Below are 26,469 nucleotides of genomic sequence, written 5' to 3'. Positions count from 1 at the left end.
GAATACTGGGTGGTGATGAGCAGAAGGAAGGTGAGTGTAACGCTCTCTACAGAATTCTAGTGGTTTCCGACGATGAAATGTTGTATGCGGGTTTTTTGTGACTTTCTAGGAATGGATTGTTTTTAAATATGCTTCAGTTGCCCAAACTCCCATGACTTACGATGGCTTGAATATTTGATATTTTGTTCCAGAAAACAGATGCAAGTCTCTTTCTTTGTTTTCGCTTTTTGAAAGTGCTACGGTATCACTCACAACTTGAGAGGCTGACTTGAAGAGATATGACCTTTTTAATATTTGAGTTTTTAAAGGCATCTGGCCCTTATTTAACCATCACATTTACATCCAATCCCTGCAGGCATGGTTTTGTTGTTGAAGTTTGGCTTGATGCCCTCTGCAGAAAGCCTTTGCTTTAATGAACACAACTCCACTAAAACTTCTGGAGTCCCCTGCCTACCTCCACCCCACCCACCCCCCTGTACTCTAAGAGCACAGCAAGTTTCATCTTGGGTTTCAAATAAGAAGATAAAAATAAGAAATAATGCATGGCTGGAGAATCGGCTTTGTGGGGGAGCCACAGCCATGACATATTCAACTTGATGCCCTTCTATTATTTGCAGAAGTGTTTATGTTCTATGAAATGTTCAGCCAGAGCATACAGGAAACCGTAAAAGATTTTATGAGATGTATACATGGTTGAAGGCGGAATTTTAAATGCAACCTGGGAAGGTTCTATCTAAATTCCAGGAGGGCAGATGAGGGAGTACTTTCTCTGTAGTGATTCAGTTTTACACAAGGGGTTAGATGAACTGGAAAGAAATACCTGATTTGGGAACTATATAAAATTTTTTCGTAAAATTAAACCTCGTAATTTCTAGACAAGTAAACTTGTTTTCTTTCAGACCAAGGATCACCACTTATGCTTATTTGTTTTCTACGTGGTAAAAGCATGAAATGTGGGTTGTTTATTATTTTATAGAAACAAAGGACAAACAGTAATAAGTGAAGAATTCTTCCCAGGTACAGGAGTATAGGCACCATTTAAAAAATAGTTGTGCTTCTGATGGTTTTTAAATAAAAGCTCTCGGTTCTAAAACTGGAACATTATTTTTGAATCTTAATTATTGCAGTATGTGAAGGCAGGAAGGTTGATGACATAGTCTCAAAACGGCATGTTCGGAAAGTCACATCCAAATTTAGGTGAAAGGAGAAATATTTCTATTTCCTTTACCCTTGAATCTATGAGGCAGTGTCAATTTCCCCTAAGAGAGGCTATTTTTACTTAATGTTGGCTTTATTTATTTTTTTCAAATTTGATCTCCAAAACACAAGGCTACAAAACAAATTATTTTGTGTATTCACATTTGATTTAGAATCGAGCCCAATGTGAGCCTCATGAAATCACTGTGAAGATAAATGAAATACCAGAGGTAAGGTTCCCGACACAAAGTAGGTGCTCCGAGTATGTTAATTCCCCCTCCCCTGCTTGCAGACCTCCCCCACTTTTTTTAAATTGATGTATAAGTGACATATAACAGATTATTTAATTATACCACAGTCCCTTTGAAGAAGATTTTAATACAACACTTACGCTTTAGAATGTGTCCAAATTTGTGTCATTTAAAAAATAAACTTAGGTAATTATCTAAGATAAACATGCCATAAAATCCCCATGTATCCTGGTAGTATCTAATGCAAATCCAGTATGGGGGAGTGAAATTGCAACCTGAGAATTAGGGACCACGGATCTCTGGTCTCTGGTCTGTCACTGCTATTACTGAGTGACCTTGGGAAAGTCAACTTCCTTCTCCAGGCTACATATTTTCATCTGGAAAATGAGTGGCTGTTTTCAACGATCTTGAAGACCATCTTCTGCTTTAACGTTTTCTGATTTTACCTAACATTTTAATCTTGGGAGAACAATTTATTGATGTCACATTTTCTGAGATTTTCCTCCTATAAATTTTTTTCTATACTCGCTGCTTAAGAAAATTTTATTTTACTTCAAATTCACTGTTGCTGAAAGAGTCAGAGAAAGAACCTAAGTGTAGAAAAGAAAAAAAAAAGAATTAAAAATATTAATATTCAGCAATTATGGGGACATCTAGGCTGGTTTGGGACAGACATAAATGACCTTGTTTTATTCTAAATTCAGCTCACTGGCTTATGATGAAAAGTGAAAGGTTATTATATGGACTTACTGGGCAAAACCAGATTTTATAAATAATTACCTGTCAGACTGTTCAAGATAGACAAACATACGCCAGACCAACAAAAACACAGACCTGTCATATTTCTGAGAGAAATGTACGTTGAGTCTTCCTTCTCTGGGACTATAAGGAGATCAGGTAGAATAAAATGAAGGGAAAAAACCTAAACTCTGTATTTTCTGCCTCGTGCATACTTTAAAATGTATAATGTGGGAGAGAAGGAATTTTGATGTGAAAAATTAGCCCCTGAAAATTTTATACATCCATAAGCCCGGCAGATCGAAACCAAATACAATAAATGCTGTCGTTTTAAAAGTTAGGATGTTTACTGCAAGCTTATAATTTTCTATGATTAGGGATGCCAAGAAAAATAAGAATGATGATAAAAAGAAAAGTTTAATCATACATTTCAACAAGCACAGATGGAACATCAAAACCCCTTGGCAATTTTTTGATATTATATATCTACGTTTTTTTTCTTCTTGACATGAAGATTTTTTCCAGAAGGACTAACACAGAACAGGTAAATGATAGTTAACAAATGTGAGTAATATGGCACAATCATATTAACGGAGCCTCACAATGATTTGGTCACAGGAGGAAAATCTTTCATGTTTCTTATTTCTGTTTTTATTAATTCTTCACAAAGGATGTCTCAGTGTGTGTAAAAACCATGATAAAAATAAAACTGGAAGTCCTCCAGAATTAAAGAAATAGCTTCCTTTTTAAAAAAAAAAAAACTTTTTTTTTAACGTTTTTTATTTATTTTTGAGACAGAGAGAGACAGAGCATGAACAGGGGAGGGGCAGAGAGAGAGGGAGACACAGAATCGGAAGCAGGCTCCAGGCTCTGAGCCATCAGCCCAGAGCCCGACGCGGGGCTCGAACTCACGGACCGCGAGATCGTGACCTGAGCCGAAGTCGGACGCCCAACCGCCTGAGCCACCCAGGCGCCCCAGCTTCCTTTTTTAAAATTCAAGTTTAATCAGGAACTGTACAATTACATCTGCTATATTTTGATTCGTTCTCCAAAGTTAGGGTTTGTCATCTGATGGAGAAAGTATAGATGCCAGAAGGGGGGCTCGGCTGTTACCAGCAAGAAATGACCCAGTCCCAGATTCCAGTTTAGCTGTGGGACTGCTCTCAAGGGAGAAAGCCCATCACTCAGCTCCCCTTCAAGGGATTCTCATTACTTTGTTCTTTCATCTTTTTTTTTTAATGTTTATTTATTTATTTTTGAGGGAGAAAGAGCACGAGCAGGGGAGGGGCAGAGAGAGAAGGAGGCAGAGGACCTGAATCAGGCTCCACGCTGTCAGTGCAAAGCCTGATGCGGGGCTCGAACTCACAAACCGTGAGATCACCACCTAAGCCCAAGTCGGACGCTCAACCAACTCAGCCCACCCGGGCGCCCCTGATTACTTAGCTTCTACATGGGTACAGTGTGTATGTGTGGTGGGCCTGGGGACTGGAGGGACAAGGGGACAGGAGGAGAGGGCCTACACGAGGAAAACCAGGCACGATGGCAGATGTGCAGGATGTCGGGAAGAAGGTGTGAAAATAACACATTCACGAGAAGTGGGGGGAAGGGACGAGAAGACGGGAATAGTTCAACAGATCAATTAGGTCTTTGATTAGTGTGAGTTTATAAAATGAGTATTTGTCTCGAAGACACACCTAAGATATACATACTCAGCAAATGTCACAAAGTAAAGTTGTGGGACAGTGTGAGGGAAAACTGACTGTCCTTTTGTCTCCTCTGTCCCAAACCTGGATTACAAAATGCATCACATAAAACACAGACTAAACACTGGAGGGAAAACAAGACACTGCCTTTAAGATATGTGAGCTGAGGGCAGTAAATCCATCCCAAATTAAAATTTCAAAATTGTGTGATCTGCATTCTTGTCCACCTACACACTATCCCAAACATCCTGCCATTAATTAGCTAAACGGCCCAGCCAGTAAACAAGACTGAGCACTGAGGGGGCTGGAAAAGGGCCGGAGTCAGCCAGTTGATAGTCACAACAAACCAACCCACTCCTGAGGATACAGAGAAGGTAAACTTGTATTTTATTTTGTCCAAAGAGGGGAACAGAAATCACCTTACTATAACATGCCTTTCCTGTTGTTACGGTCACAAGTCCCGTCAGCAGGCCAGAAAAGCCATCCCATTCCTGCGGTAGGCACTCTGTCAAAGAGAAAGAAATCTGCAATGAATTATCACATCAAGTCAAACCGGGAAAGGAGGGAAAAGAGCAACATGCAGAGCTTTCTTCCTGTTTTGTAGACTCTGCTGGCTTCCGTCGAACAGGGTGCTTACTCTGAACATTTCTGGTGGCAACATTTCTGGTGGCTAGAGTCACCACTCTGTCTATTAAAAAGTCAGTGTGGTTAACAAGTGGTTAGGGATTCTATTTTCGGGGAGTGGGAGATATGCAAAATAAGACATCCCATTTTGTTAATTGATTGGGTTTGGTTAGGTCAAAGACATGTTGTGTTGAATCTGTTTGTCCTTTATAAACATGTGTTCTCTATTGGACATGCTCAAGAATCACTTCTAATTAACTCTCTTAATAGTCTATAAATTACTGACTCATTATAGCCTTCCCAGGCCTAATTTATAGTCTTAGTGAAAAGCTTGGAAACAGACACTAATAGAAGCCTTTCCTCCCTGCTGAAATATGGTGATCTCTAAGGAGTTCTGTACATTAGAGACATTATAGAAAACTCGAATCCTACATAATTTTACTTTATTAAAAAAAATTTTTTTTAATGTTTATTTATTCTTGAGACAGAGACAGAGGCAGAGCGTGAATAGGGGAGGGGCAGAGAGAGAGGGAGACACAGAATCTGAAACAGGCTCCAGGCTCTGAGCTGTCAGCACAGAGCCCGACGCGGGGCTCGAACCCACGAACCGTGAGATCACGGCCTGAGCTGAAGTCAGACACTTAACTGGCTGAGCCACCCAGGCACCCCTCCTACATAATTTTATGTACATACAAGTACATATAGATGTACGTGTGGATATTCATAATGGGATAAAATATCCCCATAAAAGAAAATGGGAAAATGGATACCAAAGGCAATAATATAATATATTCCAGTAAATCAAGTAAAACTCATGATTTTTCTTCCTGCGAGATATATTCTGCAGTTCAGAGCTGAAGAGCTGGACTACACAGGGCCTCTGTGACTTGTCTTGAGTCTCATAATGAAACCCAGAATGAAACAGAACTAAAATCCAGGACTTAGGAATAAAATTATCCCTTTCACCACCATATTTTTCATTATTTAAACTGGGAATAGCCATACTCAGAGAATTCATAACCCTCAATGAGATGGGTTTTTTCCTACAACCTGTGTTCCGAAAAACAGAAAAATGACAACATCTCGTATCAGGGATTTTGTTTTTCCTTCAACAGCCACGTTATAGGAAATGTAGAATAAGTTTTTATGACTAAAATAATGTTAGGGAGATGCTGGAGAGTTTAATTCTAAAAATGGTTAAATTACATTTATAATTATAAAATAATTATAAATAAATAAATAAATATAAAATATTATAAATAATACCCAAAGAAAAAAAAGTGGAACCAAGCTTTTTAGCAAGACTTCCACCGATGTGAGGTGAAACCAAGCTAGTTTTCTGCGGGACTTTCTGTTAATCATGAAACTCAATTAACTTCAACATCTTTCCTCCGAATATTCAGCTGATACGGGATTTACTACGGTTGTCGGGCTTTGGAATGCTGGCTGAAATTTCATAGGTTGGCTGTGCGGCTCCACAGCTCACTCCAGATCAGCATTTCAAGGATGAGAAAACAGTGGCACATTCTATCTTTCGTTCCTCAGGGCTGTCTCTGTGAGCTTGTTCCTGACTTACCACCAGGCTTGCTGTGCCCTTGGACACTTTTGGATTGAAGCACACGTTCTAACAAGGACTAGAAAATTCCAACTTTACCTCCTCAGTCTGTGCACCGGAGAACAGTGTTAAATGAGTTCCTCAGAGAGCCACAAATAACTTGCAGGGACGGATAGAGTGTCTTCCCACAACCACAGACAGGGGAGCCTCAGGCCTTGAAACAGCCCCTACCACCACAGTTGCCTTACCAGAGGCTTATGCCAAAGTAGTACTTTCAGGTTCTTGACCTTGATATTTTAAATTTTACAACCACAGTGACAACCTTCAACATAACATAATATTTAAAGCCCAGGGATGGTTTACATGGAGATAAATGGACCTGGGAGTAAAGCTGGATTCCTCGTAAAGGTAAATGGCTAAAGAGAGGCTTGCTTGAAAAAGAGGTTTTGGCCCAGGAGCAGGCTGAGTTTTGGCCGTGCACACCTGAGACATTACCAAGTTTAATCTTTCCAGGGTGGCCAACAGGAAATGGTTCTCTCTCATACTGAAAGGATTACTTTCCAAAAATCAGTTCACCGTCACAGATGATTCATCACTATTGTTTGCAAATGATTACAAGACTAGAGACTTTTAATCGCAGAGACTTCGAGCAGCTAAGTTTAATAAGAAAGCCAAAGTTTAGAGCTGTCCCAGATTTCCGGACTAAGTTCTTCCTATTCTAATTCTACGATAGAGAAGGGGCAAACAAACGTGTGTGATCAGCAAAGAGCAAGTTCAGCAAACCCATCCCCTAGGGCCCTCTAGCCAGAGTCACAGCTTTTCCTTCTGATGGACAAAGGATGTATGTTGTCTGTGGAGGGTGATTATGGGAACATCCCCAAGTTGGCAACCTTTCCAGGGCGAGCAACGTTAAAGGAAGATGGGCGAAGACAACTCATCTTTGTGTCAACTGTGAATTTCTCTGTTTGTGTTGTGGACGTTGAAACTCAATTTAAACACTGCTTGGGGTGAGGGCCTTCCAGAGGCCACATTCTCATGAAGCACTCTACTTATTCTCTACTGTCAGATCCTATGAGTGATACCCTGGTTCTGTATCTCAGGAAAAACCCAGACCTTGACTGGAAATAGCTGGGACCACCTCCCCCGCTATTAAAAATGTATAAACGAATCTGACTTCATCCCGACAGCCCCGTTTCGGCATCCTATATATCACTGCAGCTTTATTTCTGATTGAAAAAAGCTCTGTTCTCAACTATTAGTCGCTCCTATGTGAATTTGTTGAAATTCACATGCTAGACATTCAGATGCTAGACATCCTGGCATCTCTAAAGTTAACAGCAAAGGGGCGCCTGGGTGGCTCAGTCGGTTAAGCGTCCGACTTCGGCTCAGGTCATGATCTCGCGTTCCGTGAGTTCGAGCCCCGCGTCGGGCTCTGTGCTGACAGCTCAGAGCCTGGGGCCCGTTTCAGATTGTGTCTCCCTCTCTCTCTGCCCCTCCCCTGTTCATACTCTGTCTCTCTCTGTCTCAAAAATAAAAAAATAAAACGTTAAAAAAAAAAATAAAGTTAACAGCAAAGATATTTCGTTTTTCGTTTTAAAGGACCAATTGTAGTTCACAGGCTTTCCCCCCGCCTCCCTTAAATTGAGGATTACATTAGCTCCCAAGTTTTGACACTCATATATTCGTTCAGCTTCAAATTATGGCCTACTGACAGAACCTCAATCTAACTGGGTGGGCTGACACATTCTGCCTACTGCACTGGGTGTTGATGGGGAAATGAAATTGTAAGTTTTCGTTTTTAAAATATGATTTCTTTTAATCTGCATATAGACAGGCTCGAGAAACAAATTTAAATCCTAGGCTGGTTTATTTCTGCCTTTTTATGGGCTGTCATAAATCATACATTTTAAGGAATACAAACTAATATTAAAAAGCAAATGATTATTATTTATTTTAAACAAAAGATAAACATGCTACAAAACACACCTGTGGCTCCTAGTTGAATATAACTGCCTGTGTGTTATTTGCACCATTAACTTAATTAGTAAAGCTTTAACTATAGATAAAACCACCCCTTCCACCAGTGTAGATTTACACTTATTCACGACTAGCTTTCCTGATTCTTTTCCGCTTTCTCAAACTTTACTTATTTGTTTAAAACAATTTTTTTAATGTTTATTTATTTTTGAGAGAGAGAGAGACAGAGAAAGAGAGACAGATTGCGGGTGGGGGAGGAGCAGAGAGAGAGGGAGCCGAAGCAGGCTTCTATGCTCCGAGTTGTCAGCACAGAGCCCAATGCAGGGTCTGAACTCATAAACAGCAAGATCATGGCCTGAGCCAAAGTTGGCCGCTTAACCAACTGAGCCATCCAGGCACCCCACTTTTCTCAAACTTTAACTAAAATAAAACAAAAAGTTCATTGTAGGGACTGACATCAGCAAGATGGCTACCAAGGAGGTCCCAAAGCTTGTCTCCCCACACAGAAAAATAAATAAACAACTATAAATAGACAAAACAGCTCTGGGAAAGCTCTAGATTACAACAAAGAAGGAGCAGAAATCCTGTGGGGCTCAACAACTGAGCAAAGCTCCACAGAAAAGCATAAGAAGCATTTAACCTACATCACCCCATCTCCCAGTCCAGAGCAGCTCAGTGCAAAGAGGAACGCTTTTGGAGGGATTACACCTGACAGGAAAAGGAGCAGGAGAACCCTACTAATCCTCCTCATTGCCGTGGACATTCGTAGACATTGCTACTGTGTGCTCCCACGGTCTTCACCAACACTGAACCCAACTAAAGGGTTGCCTGGGCTCCTCACTGCTGTGTCTCCTCACCAGGTCTGGAGCTACCGTTGTGGTGAGACCTGCCCCCAGGTGCCCCAGTTGTGCCCCACCGTCTGGGATCGGGAAGCCACGGCACCTTGCCATCTATGAAACCGGAAATGCCATTGCTTTCTGTGCCCTGCCTTCAGGGTTCAAAGTCATGGCTTTGACAACCATCGCTAGGCCTGAGTTGCTGCTATTCTATGACTGACTCCTGGAGTCCTGAGTTGTGGCTCTGACCTGCTATCATTAGGCTGTGATGCTGTAGCTGCTGTTCTCTGTCCCACCCTCTGGCTCCTAAGTCATGGCACTGACTTGCCATCAGTGGCTGTACGGCTACAGCTCTGTGCCACCCGCCTTGGGTCCCGAGTCACCGCTTTGGCCTGGCATCACAGAGGCCAAGCTGCTGCTGCTCTGCTCCCTGCTGCCAAAGTCAGGGCTCTGACCCACCATCCCCCAGGGCATGCTGTCACTGCACCCCTTACCCTGGGCCCAAGACACTGGTGCATCCTGTCATCCCACAGCCCGTGCCACTGCTGCATCCCCCATCCTGGGGTCCAAATCACTGTGGTGATCCCCAGAGATGCAGACCTGGTTCCTCAGGGGATCTGCATATGCGTGCACATCAGACGCTGGGACTACTATCATAGTAAGTGCACCTGTGCCCCAGGACCCTGGTTTCCCTGCTTCTCTAAGTGCGAGTTCACCAGACCTGGTACCAGCAGGTATTCTCTTTGGCTAGAACTTCCTCCTACAGGAAAAAGAGAGGAACAGGACGACCCTTGCAGCCTCTGCCACCTAGGACCCCAACAACCCTAGACACTACTCCCGCTTACAGGACTTCTGCAGTCTTGGTCAAAGAAGAACCCAGTCTTTGCCCATGTTGGCCTCAGCTCATGTAGATGTACAGAGATTATGCTTCTATGCCCTCTCCGGGATCAGAGACATGGCACCCTACCCAGCCTGAGCCTTCACAGCCAGTCTCAGTTGAAAGTCTTTCTCCACCAAAGTCAGTCTGAAAGGCTGGAAGAGGTAACTCCTCTCTCAAATGAACAAACATTAATGCAAAGCCACAAGAAACGTGAAGCAACAAGGAAACATGACACTACCAAAGGTGCTTGATAATTTTCAAGTTACCAACCCCAAAGAAATGGAGATCTAGGAGTTACCTGAAGAAGAATTCAAAACAACTATTTTAAGGAAGTGCAGTGAGATTCAAGAGAACACAGACAGACAACAAAATGAACTTAGGAAAGCAATGCAATAACAAAATGAATTCAACAAAGAGAAATCATAAAAAATTTTTAGAGCTGAGGTATGAAGTGAATGCAATGAAAAAAAAAATGCAATGAAGAGCTTCAATAATAGGCTCAATCAATCAAGCAGAAGAAAGAATCCATGAACATGAAGACAGATCTCTTGATATTATCCATTTGGAGCTGAAAAAAGAAATAAGCATGAAAAAAAGCAAAGAAAACCTATGTGAATAATGGGACACCATTAAATGAAACAATATTCATGCTACGGGAGTCCTAGACGAAGTAGAGAAAAGGTCAGAAAACAAAGAAATAATGGCTGATAACTTCCAAAATCTGGGGAGAGATAGCCATCCAGATACATGAAATTCAAAGATCCTCAAAGAGATTCAACCCAAAGAGATCTTCACTGAGACAATATAATCGAACTCTTGAATATCAAAGATTAAGAGAGAATTTTGAGAGCAGCAAGAGTTTAAAAAGAGTCATCACACACAAGGGAACCCTAATAAGGTTAACAGCAGATTTCTCAGAAGAAATCTTTTAGGCCAGGAGAGAGTGAGATAATATATTCAAAGTGGTCAAAGAACATAAAATTCTGATCAAGAATACTTTACCCAGGAAAGTAGTTCCCGGGTACAGATAAAGACTTTTACAGACAAATAAAAGCTAAGGTATTTTATCACCACTAGACATGCTTTATAAGAAATGTTAAAAGGAGTTCTTCAAGATGAAACAAAAGGTTGCTAATGAAAACATGAAAGTATTAAATTCACTGACACAGGCAATTATAAATTCAAAATACTCTAATACTGCAATGGTGGTATGCAAATCACTAGACTCCAGTATATAAATTAAAAGACAAAAGTGTTAAAAATAACTATAGCTACAATATTTTGTTAATGGGTACACAATATGAAAAAAATGTAAACTGTGACATCAACAACATAAAGCTGGAGGGCAAGTAAACATATAGAATTTTTTTCATGCAATGAAAGTTGTTTTCAACTTGGACTATTACAAGATGTACTATGAAGGCCTCATAGTAATCACAAAGAAAAACCTATAAAAAATATACAAATGAAGAGAAAAAAATCAAAGTATACCACTACAAAAAAAAAATACCAGTTTTCTAAGGAAGATAGTAAGATAGGAAGGAAGGAAAATAGGAACTACAAAACAATCAGAAAACATTTAGCAACATGGCAATAGTAAGTCCTTACCTATTACTAATTATTCTAAATGTAAATGGTTTAAATTTTCCAATAAACAGATACAGGGTGCTTGGATGGATTAAAAAAGGAAAGACCTGGGCGCCTGGGTGGCTCAGTTGGTTAAGTGTCTGCCTTTGGCTCAGGTAATGATCTCACAGTTCACGAGTTGGAGCTCCGTTTGGGATTCTCTCACTCTCCATGTCTCTCTCTGTCCACCCCCCACTTGCACTCCCTCTCTTTCAAAATAAATAAATTTTAAAAACTTACAAAAAAAAAAGAGACAAGACCCAACTCTATGCTGCCTACAAGAGATTCATTTAAGCTTTAAAGACACTAATGGGCTGAAAGTGAGAGTGAAAGAGATGCAAATGAAAAGTAAAAGGGAACAGGAGTAGCCAGTCTTGTATCAGGAAAAAAAAATGATTTTAGGTCAAAAGCTGTAACTGGAGATAAAAACAAGTCATTATATAATGATAAAGGGGTCAATTCATATAATAATAATAAAGAAATATGCCCCCAATATCAGAGCACCTAAATATATTAAATGATTATTAATAGATTTATAGATAAAAACACATCAATGCCAAACAGTACGGAACTTCAATATCCCACTTTCAAGAATGGATAGATCATCCAGATTTAATATCGATAAGGAAATAAGAACCTGGTCTATACTTTAGACCAATGGACCTAACAGACATACAGAGAACAGTCCATCCAACAGCTGAAGAATACAAATTATTCTCAAATGCACAAGGGACATTCTCCAGGCTAGATCATATGTTAGGTTACAAAACGAGGCTTTAAAGATTTAAGAAGACTGAAATCTTATCGAGTACCTTTTCTGGGCACAATGGTATGAAATCAGAAATTAGTAACAGAAGGAGAGCTGAAAAATTCACAAATCTGTAGAAATTAAACAACACACTTCTGAACAATCAGTGGGTCAAAAAAGAAATCAAAAGAGAAACAAAAAATATGTTGAGACAAACCAAAAAGGAAACAACACACCAGAACTCATGGGATGCAGCGAAAGCAGTTCTGAGAGAGAAGTTCATAGCAATAAATGTCTGCATTATGAAAAAAGAAGGATTTAAAATAAACCACCTAATCTTATACCTCAAGGAACTAGAAAGAAGAAAAAACTAAGCTCAAAGTTAGCAGAAGGAAGGAAATAATAAAAATTAGAGCAGAAATAAATGAATAGAAAGACAATAGATAAGATCAACCAGACTAAGAGATGGTTTTCCGAAACGATAAAGAAAATTGACAAACCTTTAGCTGGACTAAAAAAAAGAGAGATGACTCCAATAAATGAAAATATAGATAAAAAAGAGACATTACAATCTATATCACAAAAACACAAGGGATCATCAGAGACTACTATGAACAAGAATATGCAAACAAATTAGATAACTGAGAAGACATGAATAGATTCCTAGAAACCCACTACTTACCAAGACTGAATAATGAATAGAAAACCCGAACGGATCAAATAATAATGAGCAAAGAGATTGAATCAGTAATACACAGTCTTCCAACAAAGAAAAGCTCAGGACTAGATGGTTTCACTGGTCAATTCTATGAAACATTTAAAAAGAATTAATACCAATCCTTCTCAAACTCTCAAAAATTGAAGAGAAGGAACCACTTTAAAACCCACTTTACAAGGCAAGCATTATCCTGATACCAAAGCCAAACAAGGGCACTACAAGAAAAGAAAATTACAGGCTAAGACTTTGGTCACCAATTCTGATGTGGGTTTTTTCCCACACTAACAAGCAATTCTTGGGACACTAGTTCAGTGTCCTATAATTCAACTTAATTCTGACACTATCGAGCTGGAAGGAGCATCAAATCCCACAGGTTAAGGGCTCAGTCCTACAAAACTGCTACCTCCTTGCCTCCTATACTGTAGACACCAATCACAAGTCCAGGTTACCGCCTTTGCTTCTAACTGAGCAGCTATAGACTAGAGGTTTCAATGACACCCTCCTTGGGTTTGATGAATTTGCTAGAGTGGCTCACAGAACTCAGAAGAACATTTTACTTACAAGATTTCTGGTTTATTATAAAAGTGTATAGTTCAGGAACAGTCAGATGAAAGACATGCATAGAGCAAGGTACAAGGTTAGGGTGTGGAGCTTCCATTCCCTCTCTGAGTGTGCCATTCACCCCGAATCTCTATGTGTTCACTAAAATGGAAGTTCTCTGAACCCCATATTTTTTTTATGGGCTTTGTTACATAAACATGATTGATTAAATCTATGGCCATTGGTGACTGAACTCAATTTCCAACCCCTCCTCCCTCCCTGGAGATTTTGGGGTAGGATGGAAAGTTCCAACCCTCCAATCACATGACTGGCTCCACTGGCAACCAGCCTCCATCCTCAGGTGTAGTCTTGAAGTCATCTCAGTGACATAACAAGGGACACCTTTATAGCTGTCATCATGAGAAATTCCAAAGGCTTTATTTGGGAGCTCTGTGCCAGAAACAGGGATGAAGATCAAATACACATTTCATATTATACATCACAGGCCATGTCCCTGGTGAACACAGATGCAAAAACCTTCAACACAATACTACCAACTTAATTCAATAGCACATTAAAAGGATTATACACCATGATCAAGTGAAGTTTACCCCTGGGATGCAAGGATGATTCAACATATACAAATCAATCAATATGAGATATCACATTAATAAAAGTAAAAATCCTGTGATCGTTTCAAAAGACGCAGAAGAAGCATTTGACAAAAGTCAGCATCCTTTCATGATAAGACCTTCAACAAATTAGGTCTACAAAGAATGTACCTCAACACAATAAAGGCCATATATGACAAATTCATAGCTAACATCATGCTTAATGGTGAAAAGTGAAAAGCCTTTCCTCTAAGATCAGGAATAAGGCAGGGATGCCTACCCTTGCCACTTCTATTCAACATACTAGTCAAAGTCCTAGCCACAGCAGTTAGGCATGAAAAAAAAAAAGCCACTCAAATCAGAAAGGAAAAAGTAAAATTATCTCTATTTGCAGAAGACATGATCTTATACATAGAAAGCCCTAAAGATTGCCACCAAAAAATTGATAAAACTATAAATTAATTCATTCATGTAGGATACACAATCAACATACAAAAATCAGTTGTGTTTCTATTTCTATACACAAACCATGATCTGAAAGGAGGAATTAAGAAAGCAATCACATTTACAATAGGATCAAATATAATAAAGTAATTGGGAAAAAGTTAACCAAGGAGATGAAGGACCTGTACCCTGAAAACTATAAAACACTGGTGAAGAAACTGAAGAAGACACAAACAAATAGATATCCTGAATTTTTAGACGGGGAGAATTATTATTGTTAAAATGTCTGTACTACCTGAAGCAATCTACAGATTCAATTCAATGCTATCTAAATTCCAATGGTACTTTTTTTTACAGAAACAGAAAATATGAACAAATATATTTTTATGTAAGCAAAAATATAAAGCTCATATGGAATCACAAGACCCTTAATGGCCAAATCAATCTTGAGAAAGAAGAACAAAGCTGGATGCATCACATTCCCTGATGTCAAACTATACTGCAAAAATATAATAACCAGAACAGTATGGTACTGGCATAAAAAGAGACACACATCAGGGTGCATGGGTGGCTTAGTATGTTAAGCATCCGACTTTTGGTTTTGGCTCAGGTCATGATCTCATGATTCATGAGTTCAAGCCCCATGTTGTGATCCACACTGCTGGTGTGGAGCCTTCCTGGGATTCTCTCTTTCCCTCTCTCTTTGCCCCTCCTCACTCATGCTCTCTAAATAAACAAACAAACAAACTTAAAAAAAACCAACAACAGGCACAGATCAATAGAACAGAATAACTAGCCCAGAAATAAACCTACATGTATATGGTCAATTAATTTTTGACAAAAGAGCCAGGAATATACTAGGGGAAAGGACAGTCTTTTTAATAAACATATAGCCACGTGCAAAAGAATAAAAATAGTCCCCTACTTTACATCAGACACAAAATCATACAGAAAAATCAACTCAACATGGATTAAAAACCTGAATGTAAGACCTGAGACTGTAAAACTCCTACAAGTAAGCACAGAGAGTAAGCTCCTTGACAGTGGTCTTGGAAATGATTTCTTGGATAAGACACCAAAAGCAAAGGCAACAAAAGCTAAAATAAATAAGTGGACTATATCAAAAGAAAGAGCTTCTACACAGCAAAGGAAACAATCACTGTAAGGACAACCTACAGAATGGGAGAAATATTTGTAACTCATGTATCTGATAAGGGTTAATACCCAAAATGTAAAAATAATTCATATAATTTAATGGCAAAAAAGCAAATAATCCAATTAAAAACGGGCAAAGGCCCTGAATGGACATTTTTTCAATGAAAACAGATCAATGGCCAAGAGGTGCCCAACATCACTAATCATAAGAAAAATGCAAACCAAAGCCACAATGAATATCATCTCACAACTGTCAGGATGGCTATTATCAAAAAGATAAGCGATAACAAACGGTGAGGATATGAAGAGAGGGGAACCCTTATACACTGTTGGTAGGAACGTAAATTGGTAGTCATATAGAAAGCAGTATGGCGATTGTTCAAAATATTAAAAATAAAATTATCAAATGACTCAGCAGTCCCACTGTTGGGTATACATCCTAAAGGAAATGAAGTCAGCACCTTAAAGAGGTATCGGCACCTCTATGTTCACTGCAGCATTATTCACAATAGCCAAGATATGGAAACAACCTAAAAGTTCTCTGCTGGATGAACGGATACAGAATATGTGGTACAGAAATACAACAGAATATTATTCACTCATAAAATAGAAGGAAATCTTGCCATGTCTGACAACATGGGTGAACCTGAAGAGCATTATGCTAGGTGAAATTAGCCAGACAAAAAGAGACAAATACTATACGGTATCCCTAAAAGCTAATTTCGCAGGAACAGAATAGAATGGATGGCGGTTGCCAGGGACTGTGGGAAGAGGGAAATGAGGAGATGTGGGTCAAAGGGTACAAACTTTCAGCAATAAGAGGAATAAGTTCTCAGGATCTAATGTATAGCATGGTGGCTACAGTTGTAAGACGGTATTGTATACCTGAAAGTTGCTTGGGAGTGGATCTTCAGCATTGTAACCACACACACACACACACACACACACACACACACACACACACACACAAACAGGCAAAAGGGTTAATTATGTGAGGTGATACCTGTGCTAGTTACTGCATCTTGACCTTGGTAATCACTCCACAATGTATATCAAATTATCATGTTGTACACTTTAAATATATATGATTATCTTTGCCAGGGATTCCTCAATACAAGAAAATTATATTTCCTCAATAAAGGAAAAAAAGAAAAAAAAGAATTTCATTGTCGTGGGTCCCAAATTCACTCACATATACTTCACGCTTCAAAGGCCTATGACAGAAGATTTTGGTTCTATTGCTTGAGTTCCTATCAATTTGCCTAATTTGATTTTAGCAAAATATTTATTGAGTTCTTAATAAGCCACTATGTGTGTGGTAGTACAAAGGATACAAAGATAAATAGAACAGTCCTTGCTGTCACTTAGCTTCTAATTTAATGGTAAAGGTTTAACTGTCAAGTAAAATGCATTAACAGGTCATCCTTAGGGGTGGGAAGGAAGGAAAAAACAAGGCAGCCCTCTTATTTATATTTTTTGCTTTTTATCACAATATTTAATTTCAAATAACATTTAAAAGGACAAGAGTTTTTGTATATTTCTTAACGCAGGGAGGGGAAAAGATTTAAAAATGCTGAGATACATGGTTTTATAGTTTATGAAGCACTTTCATGCCCATATCTAATTTAGCCTTACCACAACTAGTAAAATAAAAGTCTTATTTATTATTCTCCTTTTTAAAGTGACATGACTAGTGAATGGTAGTTTCAGGGTTTCAAACCCAGGGCGTGTCGCTTTTCATTATATCACACTGGCTTACATGAAGCAAAAGAACCCCAAACCTCTGAAATCTGGCATAATTTATTCCACCCAGATTACGATAGACATGTATATGCTCTTAGTCCTAACAAACTCAACTCTTGTTCAACATCACTTAAAGGGTAAATTAAAATTTTAATTCTAATTTAAACCAGAGCAGCCTGGTACAGTCCAGTGCAGAGATGGGACTTGAATCTAAATCATCTTCAGTTTGGAGGCATTCTCAACTAGTCCTTATTTTCTGAACCAATTTTAAGAATAGTATGCAGTAAAAAACAAAAATAGAAAAAAAAGGCAAGAAAAACCCCCCACAAAAAAATAAAAAACCAAAAAACAACAACACTGTATGTCCAAATCACTTTAAAAAGTAACAGATGCTCTAACTCTTCGTCTTCAAGTCAATGGGTCTGAATGGCGTTTAGGCTTCAGAACGCTTGAAACACAATCCAGTTGATTTGGATGCATAGTGAAGGCTGAAAATATAGGTAGAGTAGACGAATGTATTATCAATAGAACTCCAACTTGGTTTTGTCAATAAATGGCTCCCTTTTGGAATCTGTCATGATTATACAGTGAATAGCATACTTTTTAAGTTTATTTATCTATTAAAATTTTTTTAATGTTTATTTATTTTTGAGAAAGACAGAGTGCGGGCAGGGGAGGGGCGGAGAGAGAGGGAGACACAGAATCCGAAGCAGGCTCCAGTCTCCGAGCTGTTAGCACAGAGCCTGACGTGGGGCTCGAACCTATGAACCATGAGATCGTGCCCTGAGCTGAAGTTGGACACTTAACTGACAGAGCCACCCAGGTGCCCCAAAATTTATTTATTTTATTTTGAGAGAGTGAGAATCCCAAGCAGGCTCCAAACTCAGCGTGGAGTCTGATGCAGGGCTTGATCTCATGAACCGTGAGATCATGATCTGAGCCAAAATCAAGAGTTGGATGCTTAACTGACTGAGCCACCCCGGGGCCCCATAAATGATATTTCTCAATAGAAATTCTCATACTGGAATTTAATTTAATATAGAAGAAACAGATATTAAGGTTGTCTGCCTTCTACCCAGACAACAGCAGGTTACCTGCTGTATCTCTCAAATTTCTCACTTGAGGGTCATCATTTTTTTTTTTTTTTTACCTTCCCAGATGCTGGGATGTCACTTTTAAGAAAAAAAAAATTTTTTTTTTAACATTTATTTATTTTTGAGAGACAGAAAGAGACAGCACAAGTGGGGGAGGGGCAGAGAGAGAGGGAGACACAGAATCCGAAGCAGGCTCCAGGTTCTGAGCCATCAGCACAGAGCCCGATGCAGGACTTGAACTCACTGACAGAGAGATCATGATCTGAGCCGAAGTCGGACGCTCAACTGACTGAGCCACCCAGACGCCCCATGGGATGCCACTTTAAGGAGCATAGTCCTTCAGACTGCCTGCCACACCACGTTTAATTCCAAAATGAAAACGCAATTTGGAAAGCCTGCTAAACCAAGCTGAACAAAACCCTTTGCTTATATCTAGAATCAAAGAACAATACAATTTTGGGATAGGAAAGTATCTTGTGAACTCCTTTAGTCCAATTCCTAATTTAACAGATGAAAACGACTAATGCCGACAGAGAGAGAGAGAGAGAGAGAGAGAGAGAGAGAGGCTCATATCACTGGTCAGTCCAGGATTCCTGACTCTGTCTAGGGCTTGTTATGGATGGTTCTCCTTCTGCCCAGAGCTATGTGTTTAGCTTCCCTGACCCTGATGGGGAAAACAGATGTAGGGAAAGAAGTGTTTTTCCGGATTAAGAGCCCTTGGGAGCAGAACAAAAGTGAAGGGACTGAGAAGCGGGTTGGAGGTGGGGAGGGACTTAATGATGTCTAAAACAGTACAGCTGAGTAGTTAGAACAAGGCAGGCCATTATGAGCTTTACTTTCTACTTCTGGCTCTTCTGCTACACAATTAGCTCTCCCTTGGAGAATCACTTAATTTCCCTAAGTGCCCAAAATAATAATTTTGATAAATGGATGAAATATCAAAATAAGTAAGATAAACATGGTTGAAAGGTTCTATGGCAAAAGTATGCATCTTTGGGACCTTCAGGGGGTGACATACTATGTATTCCGATAGAAGTCTTACTAAGACCATGCTCAGTGTCTGATTTAAGCCTGAGCAAATGATACGGCCTGCCTGGATCTGTCTGGAGTTGGCCAATTTGAGTTACATCCAGGAGTAAAAAGGACAATAAAAAGACGTGGAGCATGCATTCGCCCTTTCCCAAGCTCCCGCCAACTCCCAATGAACCAAGTGTAGGGAAGACCCTTTGCATTTTAGGTGATTTGTGCACTACAGGAGCTACCCTGGTTACCAAGGTCCTGGGGTTTCCCAAGTTCTCTTCCCCACAGCACACCGATGAAAAGGGCACAGAGGGCAGAGGTCCTACAGCCACCGGCTTGGCTTTGCTGGAAGGAAAAGGTGGGGAGGGAGTGGAGCAAACCAGAAGCAACCAGGCTTTTGTTAGTCCTTACTAAGTTAGCCTAGGTGTTTGACTTAAAATAGTAGGTTGAGTTGGGGTGGGAAGGTAGGTACATCTCCGAATTTCTTGTATAAATGTTGTTTCTCAAGACTGCTAAGTGAGCCCTCCTTTCTGTCCCGGCCCCCCCCCCCGCCCCCCCCCCCCCCCCCACCGCCCCGGCTACTGCCAAGTTTTACCAGCAAAAAACAGATTGTGCTTCTATCTGGCCTTTTTCTACCTTTCTTCTGGCAGCAACACTGGAGACTCTATCAAGTTGTCTCAAATTCCACTGCCCCGATGCCCAAATTCAGCCCTGCCCTCTGTGGGGTCTTTGGATTCAGAGTGCAAGCCCTCTCCCAAGCCCTCCACTTGCCTAACTAAGGAGGGGACTGTGCCCTGAGAGACATACTGTTTTGTTTTAATATGTAATAGTTTTTTAAAAGATAAAATGTGCCCCCTTTTCTTGCTGCCCTTGTGTCTGCGTGTGGGCAAGAGATTTAATTACTATGAATAAAACTGAATGGTGGTCTAGGACTCTTAAAATCAAAGTGGGAACCATGGCTGAATTTCATTAGCAAACATAAATACAAAGAGGCACGTCTTGTTTGTACCAATGCCATGTGACTTTTCCCCTCTTGATAATTTCATTCTGACTCTGATATTTCAGAGCATCTAAATTGAACCATATGATGTATAGCACCGTAACATGCAAAGCTCTTCATTAAACATTTTCCTCTTTGTGTATACTTCCCAATGTTATAAATACCCTGTGAAAATCATGGAGGGCAGCTCGTCAGACAGCAGAGCCTTGATTTAAGAACAGTGGAGGGAGCCCTGCCCTTTAAATAAGAGGTCTTCTCTGGCTGGAAGAATGGGAAAAAGACATAGCCTCAACTCTCATTCTATTCCGAGTAACTGGGCGCCTATAAATCTTGAGGAACTTGTCATTTTATGCATGGTTTTCTCTAAGTCTATGTCATACTCTGATTACTAAGTTATTTCAGCCTTCTGAATATGAACATCTCTAAATTAAAATTTAGCTGTCAAAAATTGTAATTTCTAAGTGTCCAAGGCCTGCTAATTGATTTACATATGCGATGTGTCAATTTTTGTTGTTGTGCGGCAAAATAATTAAGTGGCTGATACAAACAACATCGTATTTCAGAGAAAAGGTTTTTCGTCAATGGTATTTTTAGCCATTTTATAGGGGACTAAAAGTAAACCATTTCTACATATAAATTATTCTTTCTAGGATACTGTATGCATCTAAATAAACACATCTATGGTTAATAATAATTTAATGCCAATAATAAGCTCTTCTTCAGCTATTGTATAGTGCAAACAATCAAAAAAACAGATGTCTGAAATTATTCCAAGTTGCAAACACACGTAAGTATATGTGTAAACAGTGTCACACTGGCAGGAGTTAGTAACCAAAATCTCCACTTGGCGGGGGGGATGGGCTCAGGTCTAACAACACTTAATTCTCATTTCTCTTGACGGACTCACAGCCTCCAGAAGGCAGGGAACTTGCTATTTTATTTATCTCTGTATATCGAGGGCATAACCCGATGCACGGCCAATAAGTAGGTGCTTAATAAATAATCATCTATTGAATGAATATATTTGACTAGCAAACAGCTTAGCTTCCTCTGGACAACAATGAGAAATGCTGACATGTGTTTGCCATCAGAGCAGGGCCGGGATATGCTCAGCTCCTAAAAATTAGGCTCAGACCACACACTTATCATTTCACAAGATAACCATCAGCAGTAGTTGTTAAGATAAATAAATTAGTGACCGTAACAGTTCAACCATAAACAACGTTGCAAAGCAAATGGTTATTCTGATATTAGTTCTCAGTTCCCCTGGGGAGTGTTTCTGGGCTTCTCATTATTGTTATCTGCCAGGAGTAAAAACTTTTGCACTGGTGAAGCCAAGTGCCTCGTTTGCCAGAAAAAGAGGATCCAAGTCATCTAGAGCAATGCTGTTAAATTGTTTGGTTGTGTCTAAGCATTTTACATCCAAATATTCTGTTACTGAAAATCATAATTAATAGCAAATTTATGGTAGATAGTTTAACATACTTTTTTTTTTTTTACAATCTTGGTTATGTGGCAATGTTACTTAATTGCATTTTCAAAGTCTTCAACAATGATGCAAGATAAAAAGAAAAAGAAAATACTGCCTCAACGGCCCTTGCCAAATCAAAAAATGTAACACAAGGGATAAGAACAAGGATAGCAATAGCTGTTTACCAATGATCATGATGCCAATTTAGAATGGTAAATAAATTATAATTAAGGTTCTTAAGAATTTTTTGAAGGCAATGAGCAATATAATTATGAGAGAATAATCAGGGCACTGTTGTTAATAATATCAACCACATGTGGTAGCTACCTGTGAAGGCATATTTCTGTATGCAGTCAAATGCTACCCCTGAGCTATATCTCCTGCATATTTCTGTATGAACCTACTATCATTCATTTATTTATTCAGCAACACAGAGTGCGCGTTGCAGTGGATACGACACTGATCACAGATGTGGTTCCTCCCCTTCACGTTGAACAGTCTAATGGAGGAGACATATTGAATGAGAAATGGCAGAAGTGATGAGAGTTACAGAATGAGAAGAGGGTGTAGGGGGACCACATGAGAAGGCAGTACATGTGGGTGGTGCTGATCAAGGAGACCTCCTGAAGGCAAAGATACTCAGCTGAGAACTGAGCTGGGGATGGGGGGAGGGGAATGGGTAGCAGGTCAGAGAAGTGTTCTCGGTGAGACCCAGAGGAGACAGGGCTTGACTTATCTTATTCCCAAATGCCAGTCTATAAGCTAGGCTGGCCACCATAAATATTAAACCCACACTATTTACCACTGAAGGGTTTATCAAAATTCAGGTAAGAAATGCTCATGTTACATAAGCATTCAAGCAATTCTTTTGAATCACTGCTTTAGGGCCTGATATAAACTCTTCATATTAAACTGGAAGAATCTGAGGACTTGCAGTTCTGGTCTGGCATGCAATAAGAAGCCTGGCAGTTGCCATTCTGTCCTGACAATACCTAAAAGCTGAACAAACTGGAAAATCAACAACTCAGATCCAAAAGAGAAGTATGGTCACAGGGCAAACCACTTCTCCTAAAATCAGAAAGACAGACAGGAGAATACAGAGAATTACAACTTACCGAAGCACACACCTGCAAGCAGAAACCCCCATGGGGACCAATGCCAGGGTAGAGAAACGTGAACTGTGATGGACAAATTGCTAGAAGCACGTGTGGACAAATCTGAGAGGTAACACTCTAAGGGAACTCAGTCATGGGAGACAGGGAAGAGGGACCACACTTTTGTGAGTTTTACCTCCTGGAGCCCTACCAGGTCCTCACAGTGAATATCACAGAAAAATCTCATGTTTTGGGCAGGGAGAGGGAAAAAAACCATTTTGAAACATGGCAGAGCATTCTATTCTTCCCAACAAGATCTACCCTGAAGAGAAACTATTTAACCAGAGTCCTAACTTGCTGGGGTTTTATCAGAGTCTAACTGACCTGGGAAAAGGGAAATACCCAACTTAAGCCTACTGTGGCCATCCTGTCCATCTAACAGGGGGGTGGTCGGAGAGGGAAAGATTAAGAAGTACTTGTGAAGTTCACAATCCAGAGGCATGTGCTTGCTAAAAGACTGAGACATAATCATACTAGTAGAGGATGATTCTCTCCCCCTCCTTTTTACCACCACATTAAAAAACGCCTATTTATAACATTCCTTTTACCCACTACATCATGCCTGGCTATTAAGACAAAATGAGAAGGCATACTGAAAGGCAAAACAGAACAAGTATCAGAAGCAGACCCATTTATGACAGGCATGCTGGAATGAAGAGACCAGGGATTTAAAGCAACTATGACTAAGATGCTAAAGGCTTTAATGGATAAAGTAGATAACATGCAAGAACAGATTGGCAATGTAAGCGAAGAGATGGAAATTCTAAGAAAGAATAAAAAAGAAATGCTAGAGATAGAAAACACTATACTAGGAACAAAGAATGCCATTGATGGGTTAGTAGAAGGATACAGCTAAAGAAAGAAACTGAGCGTGAGGATACCTCGTTAGAAACCTCCAAAACTGAAGAGCAAAGACTAAAAAAGACTATAAAAAACAGAGCAGAATATCCAATAACTGTGGGACAGCTACAAACAGTGTAACACGCAGAACGTGAATACCAGAAGGAAAAGAAAAAGGAATAGAAAAATATCTGAAAACATAATGACTAAGAACTGCCCCAAACTAATGACAGACACAAAACCACAGATCCAGGGAGCTTAGAGAACACCAAGCAGAATAATAACCATCCTCTCTGAAACAAGCAAACAAAACCCCCACAAACAAACCCCCCAAAAAACCAAAAACCAAAACAAAACCTAGGCATATCATATACAAACTATAGAAAATAAAAAATACTTAAAGATGCCAGAGGAGAAAAAAAACACCTTACCTATAGAGGAGCAAAGGTAAGAACTACATTTGACTTCTCTTCACAGCCATGTAAACAAGAAAAGTAGAGAAAGATATTTAAAGGATTGAGAGAATGAAACTATAAACCTAGAATTCTATACCCTATGATATAATCCTTGAAAAGTAAAGTAGAAATATAGACTTTGTCAGACAACAAAAATTGAGGGTTTTTTTTTTTTTTTTTTTTTGGTTGTTAGCACTGCCTTTCAGGAAACATTTAAAAAAAAATCTTGGGGCACCTCGGTGGCTCAGTCAGTTGAGTGTCCAATTGTTGATTTTGGCTCAGGTCATGATCTCATGGTCATGGGATGGAGCCCTGCTTAAGATTCTCTCTCTCTCTCTCTCTCTCTCTCTCTCTCTCTGTCCCTCCCTAGCTTGCATTCTCTCTCCTCTATCTCTCCTCCCAAAAAAAATTCTTTAGAGAAAAGGAAAATAGGTCAGAAACTTGGGTCTAATTAAGAAAGGAAGAACACGGGAGAAGGAATAATTGAAGGTAAAATAAAAACTTTTACTTTTATGCTTAATTGATCTAACAGGAAACAGTTTGTTCAAAATAAAGCAACGGTATAATTGATTATGTTGTATATATCCACAGGCTTATGTATATACTTAAGTATGGATGAAATGAATGACAGCAATGATACAAGAGACAGGAGGGAGGAATTCAGAGGATTTTGTGCTTATAAGGTACTCCACTATCTATCAACGGGTAGTGTTACTGGAAGGTAGATTTTGATTAGCTGTAAATCTATATATTGTGAATTCTAGGTCAACTAAACCAAGTTAAAAAAAAAGGGATATAACTGATATGCCAAGAAAGGAGAGAAGGTGAAATAATATAAAATGCTCAATTAATATCACAAAGGGCAGAAAAATATTAGAAGTCAAAAATGGGGACAAAGAATGAGGGCAACTCTAGAAAACAGTAACAAATATGGTAAAAAAAAATTTTTTTTTAAGTTTGTTTGGGAGACGGAGTGGGCCCAACTCAGGGAGGCAGCAGCGAGACAGAGGGAGAGAAAGAATCCTAAGACATAAAGCTCGATCTCATGAACTGTGGGATCATGACCTGACCCGAAATCAAGAGTTGACGTTTAACTGACTGAGCCACCTGGGCACCCCACAGATATGGTAGGTATTAATCCAACAATATCAATAATCACTTTGAATGTCAATGGTATAAATGCACTGATCAAAAGTCAGAGATTATCAGAATAGATCAAAAAATAAGACCCAAGTATATATTGTCTATAAGAGACCCACTTTAAATTTTTTTTTTTTAACGTTTATTTATTTTTGAGACAGAGAGAGACACAGCATGAACGGGGGAGGGGTAGAGAGAGAGGGAGACACAGAGTCGGAAGCAAGCTCCAGGCTCTGAGCCATCAGCCCAGAGCCCGACGCGGGGCTCGAACTCGCGGACCGTTGAGATTGTGACCTGAGCCGAAGTCGGACGCTCAACCGACTGAGGCACCCAGGCGCCCCAAGAGACCCACTTTAAATATAAAGACACATATTGGGGCAGGCTCCTGGGTGGCTCAGTTGGTTGAGCGTCCGACTTCAGCTCAGGTCATGATCTCACAGTTTGTAGGTTTGAGCCCCGCATCAGGCTCTGTGCTGACCGCTTGCTCAGAGCCTGGAGCCTGCTTCAGATTTTGTGTCTCCTCCTCTCTCTGCCCCTCCCCCGCTCACACTTTGTCTCACTCTGTTTCTCAAAAATAAATAAATGTAAAAAAATATAAAGACACATATAGATTAAAGGTAAGTGGATGGAGAGAGGTATACCATGCTAACAGTAATCACAAGAAAGTAGGAGTAGCTATGTTAATTTCAGACATGGCAAACTTTACGGCAAGAAAGTTATAACAATCCTTAACAGATGTACACTTAACAACGGAGTAGGAATATGGGAGGCAAAAACTGACAGAACTGCAAGGACAAACAGATGAATCCACTACTGTAGTTGGAGACTTTAACACCCTTCCATCAGAAATGCACAGATCCAGCACTCGGAAAATCAGTGAGCACAGGGTAGATCTCAATAATACCATCAAACAACTGGACATAATGAACATCTGTAGATTACTCCTTCC

The 26,469-nt window shown here is 39.7% G+C and overlaps 1 protein-coding gene across 4 annotated transcripts in view; it reads right to left on the bottom strand.

The window, feature by feature from the left end:
* Positions 1–268: 268 nt before the first annotated feature.
* The window catches only part of SUPT3H (SPT3 homolog, SAGA and STAGA complex component), a 543,233-nt gene continuing 517,032 nt past the window's right edge, over positions 269–26,469 (bottom strand). For 3 of the 4 annotated variants that reach the window (XM_019457311.2, XM_019457314.2, XM_053904967.1), the window contains exon 12: positions 4,254–4,394. In XM_019457311.2, coding sequence (XP_019312856.1) covers positions 4,353–4,394 — 42 coding nt within the window. In that variant the 3' untranslated portion in view covers positions 4,254–4,352. Of the gene's footprint in view, positions 2,039–4,253; positions 4,395–26,469 lie in introns of those variants that run through there. The other variant, XM_019457312.2, reaches the window with a different exon arrangement.

This window comes from Panthera pardus, unplaced genomic scaffold, assembly GCF_024362965.1.
Source record: "Panthera pardus isolate Hobbes unplaced genomic scaffold, ASM2436296v1 HiC_scaffold_17, whole genome shotgun sequence".
Taxonomy (NCBI): domain Eukaryota; kingdom Metazoa; phylum Chordata; class Mammalia; order Carnivora; family Felidae; genus Panthera; species Panthera pardus.
The sequence above is the reverse complement of the archived record's forward strand: the minus strand, read 5'-3'. Positions and strand labels throughout refer to the sequence as shown.